The sequence below is a fragment of the Styela clava genome, chromosome 5, assembly GCF_964204865.1.
Source record: "Styela clava chromosome 5, kaStyClav1.hap1.2, whole genome shotgun sequence".
In the NCBI taxonomy this organism is placed as follows: domain Eukaryota; kingdom Metazoa; phylum Chordata; class Ascidiacea; order Stolidobranchia; family Styelidae; genus Styela; species Styela clava.
Genome location: NC_135254.1, coordinates 17,224,384 through 17,240,181, shown reverse-complemented (window position 1 = coordinate 17,240,181; position 15,798 = coordinate 17,224,384). Strand labels below are relative to the sequence as shown.

Genomic DNA, 15,798 nt, shown 5'->3' with positions numbered 1-15,798 from the left:
CTATTTTAACTTGATTTATTTACATGGAAATTACATTTGTTTTTTTTTTATGTTTATACAAGGTGCAAAAAAACAAACTGAAGTCATATCAGCAAAAGTGCAAATGCAAAAAAATGTGAATTCTTCGAAAGTAATTTGTTTGGAAAACGTACCGGTTTAAAAATTTGTTTTGATCACGAAACAACTCATTTATTTTTAACGTCTAGTTGTAGTATAAAAACTTGGTATTTGACCCGCTACAAGAATAGACAGAAAACCCATAATTGATATAATGCAAAAGCCCATTGAATACATCGAAACTCATACACCCACAGTAATTTTTATTCCTAAAGTCACTAGCCAAAAGTCGCGAAATCACGTTTCAAGTGGTATTACAGTTAGCTTTCTATTTTGTCACTTAGCGACGTATGAATGCCGTACACAGAAATAAGTATTAAAAATTGTTGGAAGTGGTTCCTGCATCGTCAGTTTCAATTTGATTTTCCTGTCGTCTTCTGTCATCTGCAATTTAACAAAAACTCAATACATCAACGATCTTTGCACATTTGAATTGAATTAGCCAGCAGTGATATGCCTAGTGGGGCAGCGATATAAATCGAAGTTTGCCAGAAAAGATACAGGATCATATTGGAAGAATTGTGTATTAACATTGTACAGGAATACTCATGGAAATGGGATTTGCTAAGCTAACGATATGGGAATAGAATAAGCCTCTATACTATATAGAGCAGTCAGGCATTGTACTCAAGTAATGCGATTAGCAACAAGAGTTAATTGGACTCGGGTTGGACTAAGTGACATAATGGTGATGCTTCTACATCATATTTTAGTTAGACATACAAAGTAAATTCTATCAATCTAGGATTATATTTCGTTAGACTGTCTTACATGGAGACTTAAAACATTGGGTATCCACGTGTTGATTGATAATAAAGGATTACAAAAGTTCGAAGTTGAACTCCTTCGGAGCAACAATTCAAGACACAGGAGACAGTGCATTGTATTTAATTTAGTTATTGAAATTAATTTGATAAATGATTCGAGAAAAAAGCAATTTTTCTGCTGCCTATTTGTTACCTGGATAGTAACTGGTTTTTAAATTTGCATGCTTTGTGACTTGTTGTTGTGTGTCGTTCATAATAAATATTTGTTGTAATTTTAAAAAAAAATTAATTCACGTGTTTAGGTTCTTTTTTGATAACTTCAGTATGCAAAACTTTTCTAAGCTGTTCAATTTTTGTTTTTGCTATGAATGGATGAACATAGATTTGCTGTACCACCTTCAATGATAGAACAGCTGGAACGGTAACAATAAAATTCAGAATGGAAAAATCGTAAAATAATTTACCTTGCCTTGTCATTCAGTTATCCGAGAGCAGCTTTGCCCAAATCGACACTAACACTTACAGCACTACGTAACGCCTCCTTTGGTTTTCCATTCACCAATTGCTGCAACGCTGTATAGGCCTTCCCAGGCGTCGTGTCTTTAAATGGCTTTATGATTTCTCCAACAGTGTTAATCCCTTCTTTGACTAATTCGAAAGTTTTTTTGCCGAAGTTGACAGCCTTTTCCCCCCAATCCCTAAGTTTCTTGCCAAGGTCAATTCGAAGTTCTGTTATAAAAAATTATTTGTTTGTGATTTTTTTTTAAATAGGAAAGACTTTTTATTTTTGATGCAATATTTAAAACCAAATGGATACGAATGAATATCGAAAAATCGTTACAAAGACATTTATAACCAAAAATTAAAAAAATAATTCAACTCCAGCGTCTTTTTTGCATTCAATTTACTCCTGGTAAAACGCTTGCTTTGTACAAACCTAAATGTATTTTAGTAATGTTTCTCATGATAAACCAATGTCAGCTAGGCGCAACGCGCTCTTTCCAAGATTACATCTGTAAAATTGAATATCGATAAAAATAAAATTTAGGCATATTACCTGCGGGAGGACCCGGTCTGTTCTCTTCCATCGGAGCACTAAATGTAAGATGACATGTTACATATCAAGTTTATTTGGATAGCATAACTAATATCCTAATATAACTAATGTCCATGAAGTGTTAAAACCTTTCAAAATTGCAAAGAAGGGATTAACACTGTTGGAGAAATCATAAAGCCATTTAAAGACACGACGCCTGGGAAGGCCTATACAGCGTTGCAGCAATTGGTGAATGGAAAACCAAAGGAGGCGTTACGTAGTGCTGTAAGTGTTAGTGTCGATTTGGGCAAAGCTGCTCTCGGATAACTGAATGACAAGGCAAGGTACAATTTATCGATATCATATATTGTTTTGGCCTTCACCGATGTATTAAATGAAGTGGAAATACTTACACAATTACTGAATAAAAAACAACATACCTGGCTGAGACATATTAAGTACTGACTTCAAAACAAAATGAAATTGTGAAGGGATTTTATGGACACCATGTATTATCTTTAACTAGGGAATTGAATAGAATTTGCATTATCTATTATTTTTTTGATAACCTAAATATTTTTGTATATATACTTTACTAAACACAAGTTAATTGGAAATAATTCACATTTGATCGACTTTACTCAAATGAATAGCATAGGAATTATTGTCCGAATCATTAAAAGTCAATTGCGAGTCTCATAGTGCAAGATTAAAGACAGCCGCGTCTTTTGAACAACAAACATACCCATGTCTTTGTGAAATAATCGTACCGAATATGAAACGATGGAATAAGTCATGGCCCTCATCCTGCTATAGTTTGCATGTATATAAATTCTGAGGAATTAAAAACTCTCTATATATATAATAAAATACAACTTTAACTAAGACTAACCTTTGAACAACATGCAACACGACGAAAATTAATAAGAGCCGGATTATCATCATATTTTCCTGATATTCCTGATATATCCAATACTGGATTATGCCTCACATTAATTGTATATATACGAAGTTTTCTGACATATTATTTCGAAAAAGAGATAATTAATATGAAAAGAACATTTGAATACAAGACAAGTTGCAGCAAACGCATAATAGGTTTATAATATTGCGAAAAGTTGACTGTAAGTTTAAGTAAATGGTTTTAAATAAATTACAAATCAGTACCTACCACATTCAACGTTGTAAACTGGGACTTGGCGAGAAAAGTCTCCTCAATGCCAGATTGTTCCATTATATTGCCGAATCTGCCCTGTTTTCTTCATTTATCTGCTTAAAAGCAGCTCATATTATGTTCCAGATGTTGTTTGACTACACTAAGACAAGTAGGACAAATTAAGAACAAACAATGTGTGTTGAAGAATTGACCTATTTTCTTAATCCGAATTCAGAGAGCTTCAACAACAAAAACAACTTGAGCTAATTAAAAGTTTCGAAGTGTTGCGGGTGTTGTCAAAAATGATACTGATTATATTGGTCAATCTAGTGATATCAGATTTATTCCCGATTCGCTGTTTCCTCTATCACGACTGAAATCAAATTCGAAAAAAAAGACTGTAAAAATATGTTAGTTTCAAGTGCAATATGACAATGACCCCACTGATCTTTTGTAGAAAACCTCGTCACTAGTGAAAAAATGTGTGGCGTGAGGAAAAACCACATGCCACGTTTTAAGCACTGTAGATAGAGCACTCGCCATGTTTTGAGTAACGCGCGTTCGCTAACCCGAACCCTGACATCACAGAATTCAGTGTCGAATTCCCCTCGACGAATAAAAATCGTAACTGGATAATTAATAATTGTTTATTCATATATCCGATAATATTTAATATTTGGTTACAAAAGTGTACACAGAGTCACTATGATATCATGTTATGCACATGAGTTTTTCAATACAACGTCGCAACGTAAAATTGCATTATTATGTTTCAAATCAGCAACCATTATATGTCACACAAGGAAAATAAACTAATTTCAACGTTTTATCTCCAGAGTTAGTAATTATATATATCTATATATACAACTTTTTCAGGGTTATTCGAGATACTTATCGCTTTTTGTAAATATTGACTCTTCAGACATTTGTCTCTTCACATATTCTTGTAAGTATACATAGCTATATAGCTGGTAACATATGTTGTTTCACAAAACGAGCAAATATACTGAAGATATGTAATAAATTGAAGAACCACATAACAAACGGCTCACTGGGAGAAAATGCACCTTTGAGGTATATGCTATTGATATGAAGGTTTCTACAAGCTTGGTCCAAATTTAGAGTGAATCTGCTAGCTACCACAGCGGTGATATAATATATATATATGAAAGTAATTAGAACGGGCAGTCGTGTATTCAGTCCGAAATATGAGCGGTGAACTGAAATCTAATCGCACCAACAAAGTACAATAGTTATCGTAAAACAATGGTTTGTTTATTACAAGCACTATAAGCGTTTTTTGATATCGACGGACTATAAGGACAATCTTTATAATTGTTCGATGAGTGTTGATAGGCAACTTCCTGAAAATTATGGAGCCAATTGATCGAAATATTGTATTAATTTATTTCCTACTGCAGTTTGAAAATATCTTTTGAATAAGGCTGTTTTGATAAGTTCCATACGGTAGAACTATCGCAGAATGTATTATGATATATATGTTTGAAAACAGTCAAGTATGAAAAAAATCGGATAAGGGGGTTCGAATATTATTGAATGCCTCAGACAAGGGGGTGGAATGTGGGGTGGAGCTCCAACCTACGTTAATCTGTCTCTACTTTCCGCTAACAGTTTTTCCTAATGTCGAGGCTCTAACAGCTTCTGGAAAATCGAAAATTCTCAAATTGATAGAATTGAATGTTTATTCACCAAAATACCCAGAAAAGAGTTCGCATCTGTGTTGATTTTTCTTCGTATACACACACATTTCTCACATTGAATTATTATTGACAGCAACTTTTCAATACTCAATTAAGAATCTAAATATATTTGAGAAAATAATGGCAACATCAAAAAGTTGGGATCCGGAAGAATATGGTTTAGACAAGGGATTTCGATTGACCAATTATACTGGATTAAAAGGATGAGGGTGTAAAGTTCCTCAGAAGACTCTGCTCAAACTTCTTGAGGGACTCACCAACGACCAATCTGTACAAAAGAATGGATTACCAACTATTGGAATTGGACTTGATGCTTGTGTTATACCTTTACGATTTGGAGACTTTTCATTGTTACAAACAACAGATTTTTTCTATCCGTTAGTGCATGACCCATATGTAATGGGGAAAATAGCTTGTGCAAATGTTTTAAGTGATTTATATGCAATGGGTGTTTTAGAATGTGACAATATGTTGATGCTCTTAGGAACGAGCTCAAAATTTACTGACAAAGAAAGAGATATTGTAATACCACAGATGATACAAGGTTTCCAGGATTTGGCAACTGAAGCCGGTACTTCCGTCACGGGAGGTCAAACTGTAATCAATCCTTGGTGTCTGATTGGTGGTGTAGCAACATCAGTATGCAAAAAAGATGAATTTATTGTACCAAATCAAGCAATTGAAGGGGATTTACTGGTTTTAACTAAACCACTTGGTACCCAACCCGCTGTTAACGCGTATCAATGGATGGGCAAAGGTAATCAGCACTGGGACACAATAAAGGATATAATAACAAAAGAAGAGGCAGAAAAGGCGTACAACACCGCCATGATACATATGTCGAGATTGAACAAGATCGCTGCCCAGTTGATGCACAAACACGGGGCCCATGCTGCCACTGACGTTACAGGATTCGGAATTGTTGGGCATGCAAACAATTTAGCGAAGGAACAACTTAAAAACGTTACTTTTGTCATACACACTTTGCCAATACTAAGAAAAATGTACGCTGTAAATGCGGCAAGTCCAATAAAGTTTGGTTTGGATAAAGGAAATTCAGCTGAAACATCTGGTGGATTACTTATTGCATTGCCCCGTAACGAAGCCGAACAATATTGCATAGAGATTGAAAACATTGAGGGCCATAAAGCGTGGATAATTGGTTCTGTAGAAAAAGGTGAAAAAACTGCAAAAATCGTTGAGAAACCTGTGATATTAGAGATTGACTGATATAGATTTTAAAAGGTCTGTCTAACAAAGAACATCTGATTGCTGCTATTAATAATTGAGAAACAAATGACATCCACTTTTTTATTTTGCATGTTGCTGCGTTTAGGAAATTTTTTATAAAAAACCGAAGTTAGAAAAAAAAATCCTTTTTCCCCTCAATCCGACTCCAACAAATTTGAACCCAATGATTGAAACGTATAGAAAAAATGAATTGTGCACTCCAGCTCGGTGAAGTTGTTAATAGGTATCGATTATTCCCACTCTTGGTTGTCTCACACAATTAGGGAATCACCTCTGTTCATGAATAAATCATTAATTAATATGATTTAATATTTTTAATTCACTCTACGTTACATAGTCACACAGAAGTATGTGCACCAAGAAGTCGCACAACCCGAACATAGTATGTGTACCAGGTTAGGATTCAGGTTGTGCACCATCTTAGTGCACATACTTGGGGGCGCCTTGATTTGACCATACGTCCTAAAAATATCATAAATATCTGTTGTATTCATCTCTTTTTAGCGTATAGAAATATTCAACTTTTATTTGTAAAACGATGTTAGTTTTTCAACCAATATCACGAACATCATTTTAAGTTAGTTGTCAGGGCAACCTGCTACAAATGCTGATAGTATATGTTTTGAACTACTGTTGACGGTGACCTTGTGCTTTGATACAGATACGTGTTTGACATATACATTCAAATAATTCTTTATTTGATCAAACTTCTTCAGTCGGTTTGAGCAGAAATTGACATGGCAGTTTGATCAAATTGCTTTAGTTTGGAGCTGACAGCTTTATGATGCTTCCGCAGGAAGGAAGCTTTGACTTCACTGCGGAAAGCAGAAAGCTCGCTGCCAGTTACATAAAGCAGAGTACTAATAGTGATGCAAAGTTATGTTACATGTACAGTAGTAACGCAAAATCAAAAGATAAAAACGATTGATCATTTCAATTGTGTCAAGGGTAGACAGTGTGGGAACCGACAGTGTTAAAAACCTTTGAAGAATGAAAATTGAAACCCTACTGAATGCTAGCAATGTCGCAGTAAAATCAGTAGATGAATGTAACAAGTAGAGATGTACCAACGACCGAAGCTTCACCAACGAAAAAAGCCGATATCCAAAAAAATGATATTGCCGTTATCCAGATACCGATATTTGGATAGTGCAAGAGACGTCGAGATAAAATAGTTGTATGCGAACTATATATATACAGTTATCATCATTTCAGATCGAAGAACGGGTATTCCAGAACATGAAAAATTCATATCTAAGATTCAGATCCATAAGTGACGTCACTAGACTACTACTAACGGTTTATTAAAATAGATTTCGTAGATTGCTTAGTAATTCAGTCATAGGCTATGTAAGCACGGGACTCAGCACTTTCATTAAGTAAATTATGGTAATTTCTGTAGACGTTTCGTTGTGCATAGGCGTTAGGAATCGCGGTGTTCGATAAGAAAGCTCGCGGCGGGTTGTGTACTATATATAGTGAAATGTATGAATGTTGTTACCCATTCTATTAAACCTATACATAGAGAGGCGTAGGGCGGTTTCGTGACATTGTGATGTCATATTTTGTATTTTGTACCTAGCGGTAAATCCACTGTAATATTTTATTGGTATTTTTCTTCGTAATTATTATGTATTGTTCAGAACGTTAATATTAAGCAAAAATACCTAATTTAGTAGCAATAGATGGGAGGATAAATAGCTATAAACATGCAAGAAAAAGTGTAAAATCTGCGTTACCTACAAAATTGTGGTTATAAGTAAGTAATAACTTGAATATAAAAACATCAAAAATATCCCCACGTGTAATGAACGTCATGGCACCAGAACACGTGACATTGCAATTCCTGTTCGCAAGCCTGGAACATGATCTCTATGCGCAATAAAAAAGGATTTAAAGAACCGTATACACATTTAGATTTTTAAACATTCTAGATCAGAACAACGAACTGAATATATATATCGAAAAATACCGGTTTATTTTAGCCGATACCTATACAAATACCGATATCGATACATGGGTACATCTCTTGTAACGAGTAGTCATTGTAACCGCCAATAGTACAGCTAGATCATTTCGCTATGGACAATATATAGTTGGTGCTAGAGATATATTTATTGAATATCGTATCAATACACCACAATAAGTTCGTAGAAGTGACGTCAGTGAACCGCATACTGCAGGAGTGCAGGGGAACTTTTGTCGTCGACGTCAAGAGTATTTGGTGTTGATCTATCCGTACAACCATGTGGACAGAGCCCGCGCTCCACAATTTAGTTTTAATCAAGGCTCTGCGCCAAGAGTCACCGTGGGAAGTAAGGTTGCAGCCAGTGTCATTTACTACACAAACTACAGCATCGAAAAATTTCGAGCCTCTGTTCGTAACGACTTTTCTATATATTCTGGCAAATACAAGTGCTGTATGATGTTATGAAATTTCGAATTGTCAGGTCAGGCCGCAGCAGCAAAAAGTTTCAAATACTAGATAATCTGAGCGACTAGAATAAAAGCACTATAACTCTCGAATGAAGGCCGGCAACGCGTCACGGATAGGTCGATACAAAGAGAGCTCTACACAGGGAATTCATTGAATTCAACATGCTATTAATACGAAGGGGTTTAATAACATTGAAATCCTTAGTTATATTCCACATTCGCTACAACACAATTCTAAAATAAAAGCGGGTAACAGCATTTAAATGTTCGCAATAACATAAGCTTGGGAGATGGGATTATTATCTCTCCAACGGGATATCATATAATACGAATGCATATGATAAGTAACTGCGACCGACTTCAGTAGCATATTTATGCAATGATGTCATCAAAATTGTAAACTACGCTTGTATACAACTAGTGGCGGTTTCACGTTCGTGTTAATGGTGAAGCGAAGTCGTAAAGACTGCGGTACCGGTAGTCTACTGTGATAGATTGCATACCCGAACTACATTGCTTTTGGTTTTCGTGTCCATACATTTGGTCATCGCTCCCTTGTTACACTTTGGCGTGCGCCATACACCCGGTTGAAGGGCGACGACGTACAGCATTCCTGATATTGCAGAGGTAAACAAGGCTGAAGGATAATGTGAGTTGAAACATACTTTAGCAGGTTGCGGTTTCTTGTGAACACATTCTGCTCTGCAAGTGGCAAACCAAGTGTTTGCACGCGGACGATTATGTAATCATTGTCGCGCATACAATTTCTATCTTTAGAATAGACGGACGCGAATGTTTGGTTTCACGTAGATGTCAGAAACGTTCGGTTTAGGAAGGAATCGTGAGTATGGAATTGGGAAACGGGGGTATTTGTCGGAAAACTAAGCCAAATAGTAGTAACACAAGAGAAAACCACGACAGTCGGAAAGTTATCCTCTTCGCCGCTTTGTGATTTTCTGACACTCGGTTTTCACTTAGTTTTAGTCCTTCATGTTTTTATTATTAGGTTGTCAATTTACTAGCTTGTGTCAGGGACATTGTTGAAGTATGCTTCTGAGGAATACAAGGATTCGAATTGGCAGTAAGTATCAATTAAAATACCCATTATTTTGACATATATTTGATGAGAATAATTATGTTATGACAATAACAAAGCATGTGCTGTCGTCTACGGCTATGGTATTGCATTACCATTAATGATAGCCTTCCTACATAAATACAATGGTCTTAGCGAATATGTATGTGATATTATATATTCAAAGAACGATATGATTATATTCTACTAACAGCATTCATGCAATGACTATTTTATAGGTATGAAAATATGCGAACACTTGTTGAAAGCAACAAAAATAAAATCCAACAATGTTCGATACTTGTCATTAGGAATGCGAAATAAAAAATTCAACGAACCCCCATCGGCGAGCGACATGGCTCGACCTGGAGGTAAGGTCTTCATCTTTCTTTAGAGTTTAAACAGTCATACACACATGCACATAATGAATATTTTGCCAAAGGTATTGCTAGCATGATGCGCTTACCAGTAATTGAAAATACAGATGAACTTGATGCTTGTTTTATTGGAATCCCGATTGACATAGGAACAACAAATAGATCTGGAACGAGGTTAGTAGTTACAGCATTGTGTATAAAGACACAATATTAATTCGGTTAGTTGTTTGTCAGTTCATATGTACAATACCTGATAGAAAGTTATAGAAATAAGAACCCAATATGCTTTTTCATGGTAACGTTATATCATATATGCATATGCAGTCAGGTGATATACATATCGAATTATATGGGTTTTCCGGTTATGCATACTACGCCACCTGTTTTATTTGTGTTCGTTTTCAATGAAATTCATGAGGTGTCTCAAAAATGTCGTGTACCACTTGTCGCACGTGTCCCACTCGCCTCACTTGTCCCACTTGGGAGTTTGGGTCTACCCATTTTTCTCGATGTTTTGGTTCGTCTGACTTAATGCTACATATATATATAATATACGATTTAATAATATTTTCTGATTCATGACAAACCCCCCTCAAATTTTATTTCTGCTTCATTGTTTAAATCAACTATTATTGGGTTTAGATTCGGCCCACGATATATCAGAATAGAGTCTGCAATTATCAGAAAATACAACAGTGAAACGGGCGCAGATCCATTTTCATCTCTTCGGGTAAGTGATTAGTATATATAATTGTTAAAACACCGGGTTCTGGATGAAAAAAAAACGAAAGGTACTCTAAGATAGATTTAATTAAGACTGCAATGGGTATTGAAATGAAAACGTTTCGTCTTATTCAAAGTGGCTTAATCTAATAATGCATTTCGAGGTATACGTATGGGACGATGCTCTCTGGCTCACAGCTTCACTCCCCTTCGTTCGTGAGCGATGCGTATGATAGAAATTCGAAATGATGTTGCTCATGATATTCTACGTATTCGTACAAGTTTGAGAACAGTATTTCAGGGAAAGAGCGTGGGGACGCAATTTACGGTGCCGGAAGACGCCGTGCATGATTGGTATGGCTTTTGTCGAGTTGAGTTGCAAACTTTATTCTAAATTTGATTATTAGCGGAACATGTATATTTGGAGCACGACGCATACTTTTTCAACCAAATTTGTATGCCAGTAAATTTTGAATTGAGCCCGTTTTCAGTTCATATACAAATTTATGGTACCATTGATACTTGGGCTATTGATTGGGTTTCTACGAGACTTATCTGTCTTCTATGCTTTCGTGCCGGTGGATCCGTATGCATATAATTCAAGGGTGCTTCAAGAGTAAAGATAACTATCCTGAGTGATTCAAGAGTCTTGCTGCACACTAACACAAATATAGTTCTGTAACGTTTCGTTTGACAAGAAGACAAATTGCATGCACATTTATACAATGAGTGTCATAGCAACATAACAATGTGAGTTACGCACGGTAAAGAATCAATAAAATCGGTGATTGTCTAATTACCAGCACAAAAATTAATTCAACCCGTGTATTAAATATTTCATAATGCCCTAAACTTATTTAATGTTCATTCCTTGTGGTTCATCCGTCCTAAGTAGGTGAATGAAATACGATTCTTTAGTTTTTCGGTAGATATGGTCTTGAAATAGTTTTTAAATTCATATTTCGCTAAAGTTGTTCAGTGAATTCTAGGTTGGTTGAAGTGAGCACCGACGTTTTTGTTTTTCGATTTAATACATGTAATATGTTCTGTTACCCGATATTTTAGACGCCTTCCTGTTTCTCCATTGTTGCAGTTTGATAAATGTTTGTCTGAGGAAGTCGGACTTTGGTCAGACGAAACGTTACAGAAATACATTCGTGTTAGTGTGCAGCAGAACTATTGAATCACCATTGATAATATTGTAATATTTTGCAGGTTGCGGATGTCGGCGACGTAAAAGTAAATCTATATAATTTGAAAGCCTGTTGCGATATGATCAGAGAAAAATATAAACAAATTATCAAAGATGGATGCATACCTCTGACATTAGGTACTTTCAAAACAAACATCAATCTCTTGTGATTTTTAATAGATTTATTTAAATCATTTAAATCGTTTCTTTTTTCAGGGGGAGATCACACAATATCTTATCCGATCTTACAGGCGATGGCTTCTAAGTGAGTATTTATTTTGAGTATTCAGAATTGCTTAAAATATTATTTGCAATCAATTGTTGTGGGTCCGTGACTCCGTGGTTAGTCAATGAGCAGAAATTTTTGCTTCAAACCATATCCGGGAATGTATAACAATATAATGATAAGGAAAAACAGAAGAGGAGATAACACCCAGCATTGTGTATTTTTTTGCCTGGGGAATTTGGGTTACGCTATAAAAAATTCTTAATTTTGAATATTTTGTTCCATGTTCCATTCATTTTGAAGGTATGGCCCTGTTGCAATGGTTCACATTGACGCTCATTCCGATGTAGGAGATGCTTACAGCGGAGAAAAAATTACTCATGGGACACCTTTTCGACGAGCGATCGAAGAAAATCTTTTAGACTGCAAAAAGGTTGTACAAATCGGTCTTCGTGGATCCGCAGGGAATGCTGTCAATGAGCATGCTTACCAGATAAGAAAGGTGATTTTACACTTATTTTTTCCTATATTGAATGTAATTGACAGCTTTGTTGTCTTGCTGACAAAAGAGGTCCAGAACAAGAGCGTAGCCAATCTTAAATTTGGAGGAGGTTTTCATCTTACTGTAATATGTGATTATCGCCATTTATACAGGCATTTGGTGTGTCAAAAACGTAGCTCAATTTGATCGATCGAATTTTTAAAATTGGCGACATGAAGATACATAAACATTCTGTTCAGGAAATAGCGTAGTATTTTAACTTCTAGGTATGTCTTTCAATAGGGTTTTAGAGTTGTTACCGCCAAAGAATGCTGGTTCAAATCGATGGCGCCTTTGATGGCGGAAGTTCGTGAAACCATTGGTGATACACCAACATATATTAGGTGAGTTTTCGATCATCATAAACTTTAGGTACACCTTGTTTATTTTTGTGGACTACCCACGAATTCTTGCTAAACAACTGATCGATTGAACGTGGATGTAGTATATTATTTGAATGTAAATATCGCAGTTGAAATATGTAAGCTTGGAGATTGTTTCCCTTGTCAGGCAGAGTGCTTGCAAATGTGCTTGCGAAACGGCGTCGCATTCTTTCGTTCGATTTTCCAAGCTCCGCGTCTCTAGGATAACAAAAAATGGCGTACATGACGGATCAGCTGTTTTATCATCTATATATATTTTATTTGGTGGCTGACAAGCGATACGGGGGCTCAATTATATAGTATAGTAAGTTCCTAAAAGAAATAATAGAGTAAAAAGGTCCACAAAGTTTTTTGTATGGTATCGAATTTATGAGACTATGCAGCTAAGCATAATCACACACACATGACATATTCTAGTGCAGGTGTCACCAGCTTTCTGAAGCTGAAGGCTATTTTCTGGGTATCGATTAAGGTGAGGGCTACCAGTTCAATGCACAAAGTCAATTTGCTCAATTAAGCTTGTACTATTGCTAATTACGGGTATTTAGTCAAGTAGAGACACTGATAAAGTTTGAGATTTTTAGGAAATTCTAAACGATTATTACAATACAGCAAATAAATTACTATCAATGACACTTACATTTCCAAATTGAAGGTTTTTCAAATTGATTTTAAATGGATCACTACTATAATATCTTAGGAAACCACAACGTCCCTGCATTTTTTACAAACACCCTGCACGAGATAAAATGAACTTAACAGTTGTACTATCAAATGTTACATTCAACAAATTACGAATATCTTATTTTCAATCAGGAGCAAACCAGAATCAAACAAATCTAGTCTATTTCCTCGTCGGTTAGTGGTAAACTTTGCATGCTCTCCCCAGTGTGCTGTTCCGTGTAACTTGACACTGATCGCGTGTTGCAGATTTTGATCAGTGAGGCGTGTTCCGTGTTTGTTCTTGGTTAAGTTCATGTCAAAAAATGTTGGTTCACGAAGATAGGTTGAACCAAACACTGGTCTCGTAAAATAGGTTTGCTGTTTGCTTTAAATCACAAGCTTTGTGAAATGATGTGAAATGACTCTCCACATTGTGCAGCTTTGCCGTCGCTACAATCACCCCGCAAATGAGACACACGCAGGCTGTTTTCGCGGTGACAAAAAACTCCATCTCCCATTCATCGCAAAAATGGTAGGTTTTCTTTCGTTTTCCTGTCCTCATTCTTCGGGTTTAATAATTGTATTATTGCTGCTCCACAAATCAACGGGCGAGAAAAATCCCGAGTTCGTGGGAGGAGACATGTGTGTGATGTCGTAATTGGAACCGATTAAATCACCCGCCACATTACAAATCAGGAGGTCAAATACAAATCAGGTTAATCGTTACAATAATTAAAGTGTCATTTCCAGTTCCCATATAAGTATGATTTATACAAGAATACCAGGACTAAAATTAATTGATATAGCTTACTCATATCAAGCTCCGTTATTGAGCTCATTTTAGAACAGATCTGCGGGCGACACACGTACGGTAGTCTTTACGGGCGACTTAATGCCCGCGGGCGACGCGTTGATGACCCCTGTTCTAGTGATTGTCTTGAAAACGACAACTTTCTGCTCTATTCAAGGAAACTTGTTTTTGCAAACTTTTCAGTTTTGACATCGATGGACTGGATCCATGTTATGCACCCGGTACTGGAACTCCAGAGATAGGTGGCCTGACTTCATTTCAAGGAATGGAAATTATTCAAGGATGCCGGGGACTCAATATTGTGGGCGGGGATCTAGTCGAGGTTTCTCCGCCATATGACACGACGGGTATTTATTTATATTTACATGAAACTTGTGGATTATTATTTGCATTGATGTTTATCCATTTTACAACCCCTAATATTGAATTTCCGGCGCTCCAGAATATATGTACCAATATAGAGGTAACTAATTTTGTTTGCCTGCTTTACATCTAGTTGTATAAAGGGACTGAAACCTATGGGCAGGGGATGTATTCACATGGCTAACACAGACAGTCCACGAACTCGTAATAGAACTAAAATAGGGAAAATCGGAAAAAAATGATGGCCTAATCCTTAACTGGTACATACACTATGGGAGTAACGGATTTCAAGTGCAAAACAAGCCCGAGTCTTTTTTCAAGCGTACCAAAATGTAGTAGGCCTGCTATCATTTGTTCCAACACTTTCTCACGAAAGTTCATAACGGCTTCCTTCTTTAACAGGTACCACAGCGCTTACGGGCGCGAACCTTTTGTTTGAGATGCTCTGCGTGCTGCCCGGAGTAAAATATTACGATTAATAAGCCAGTGGGATGTGTATTCTGCTTTACAAGGCTGATTTTGAATGACAATAGAATGATTGAAATCTATAATTTGTAGAAAAAAATAAAAATACAATTTTACTGTGTCTATACTTCAAAATAGTCGCTTTTAGTGGGGAAACTCCCAACATAAATATAAACTGACGTCATAAGTCGTGTATTTGCAGACTTCATTTTGTTACTGCAGCAGCTACGGGCGACGTTTTTTTTTTTTTAATTCAGCAAAAAAAGGGGTTGACTAAATTCAACTTGAAGGTACATTCTTAAATCTAGAACTAAAGACAAACAGATGCCGGTGATGCAATGTTATCGTCAAGCAGCGCCCAGCGAGAACCAATTGCGATCATCAGTCTTCTTTCCACAGTAGGACCATTAAACGAACCACTTCTGGAAAGTGGGGTACGGGTACCTTCAACGCCGGGAAATTATTGGCAAATGGAGCCAGCCCATGCGCAAATAG

At 36.3% G+C, this 15,798-nt stretch overlaps 2 protein-coding genes and 1 pseudogene across 5 annotated transcripts; 2 read left to right on the top strand and 1 right to left on the bottom strand.

Moving 5' to 3' along the window:
* Nucleotides 1-3,242, bottom strand: LOC144422891 (uncharacterized). 3 transcript variants are annotated; one of them, XM_078112851.1, is made up of 5 exons: nt 3,092-3,242; nt 2,813-2,936; nt 1,942-1,979; nt 1,354-1,613; nt 1-501 (listed from the first exon to the last, which is right to left on the bottom strand). In XM_078112851.1, the coding sequence occupies exons 2-4, from the start codon at nt 2,863-2,865 to the stop codon at nt 1,366-1,368; spliced, it is 339 nt and encodes a 112-aa protein (XP_077968977.1). In that variant the 5' UTR covers nt 2,866-2,936; nt 3,092-3,242; the 3' UTR covers nt 1-501; nt 1,354-1,365. The 3 variants fall into 3 exon arrangements, with proteins under 3 accessions (XP_077968977.1, XP_077968976.1, XP_077968978.1); XM_078112850.1 differs by having other exon boundaries at nt 1,349-1,613; nt 3,092-3,237; XM_078112852.1 differs by lacking the exon at nt 2,813-2,936 and having other exon boundaries at nt 1,349-1,613; nt 3,092-3,174.
* Nucleotides 3,243-4,854: 1,612 nt separating this feature from the next.
* LOC120344584 (selenide, water dikinase 1-like) lies at nt 4,855-6,137 on the top strand (annotated as a pseudogene).
* Nucleotides 6,138-9,365: 3,228 nt separating this feature from the next.
* Nucleotides 9,366-15,788, top strand: LOC120344585 (agmatinase, mitochondrial-like). Of its 2 annotated transcripts, XM_039413881.2 has the most exons (11): nt 9,366-9,565; nt 9,799-9,930; nt 10,002-10,110; nt 10,579-10,666; nt 11,875-11,989; nt 12,068-12,116; nt 12,381-12,579; nt 12,862-12,962; nt 14,659-14,822; nt 15,241-15,327; nt 15,612-15,788. In XM_039413881.2, the coding sequence occupies exons 1-10, from the start codon at nt 9,532-9,534 to the stop codon at nt 15,315-15,317; spliced, it is 1,068 nt and encodes a 355-aa protein (XP_039269815.2). In that variant the 5' UTR covers nt 9,366-9,531; the 3' UTR covers nt 15,318-15,327; nt 15,612-15,788. The 2 variants fall into 2 exon arrangements, with proteins under 2 accessions (XP_039269815.2, XP_039269814.2); XM_039413880.2 differs by lacking the exon at nt 15,612-15,788 and having other exon boundaries at nt 9,369-9,565; nt 15,241-15,424.
* The last annotated feature ends 10 nt before the right edge of the window (nt 15,789-15,798 follow it).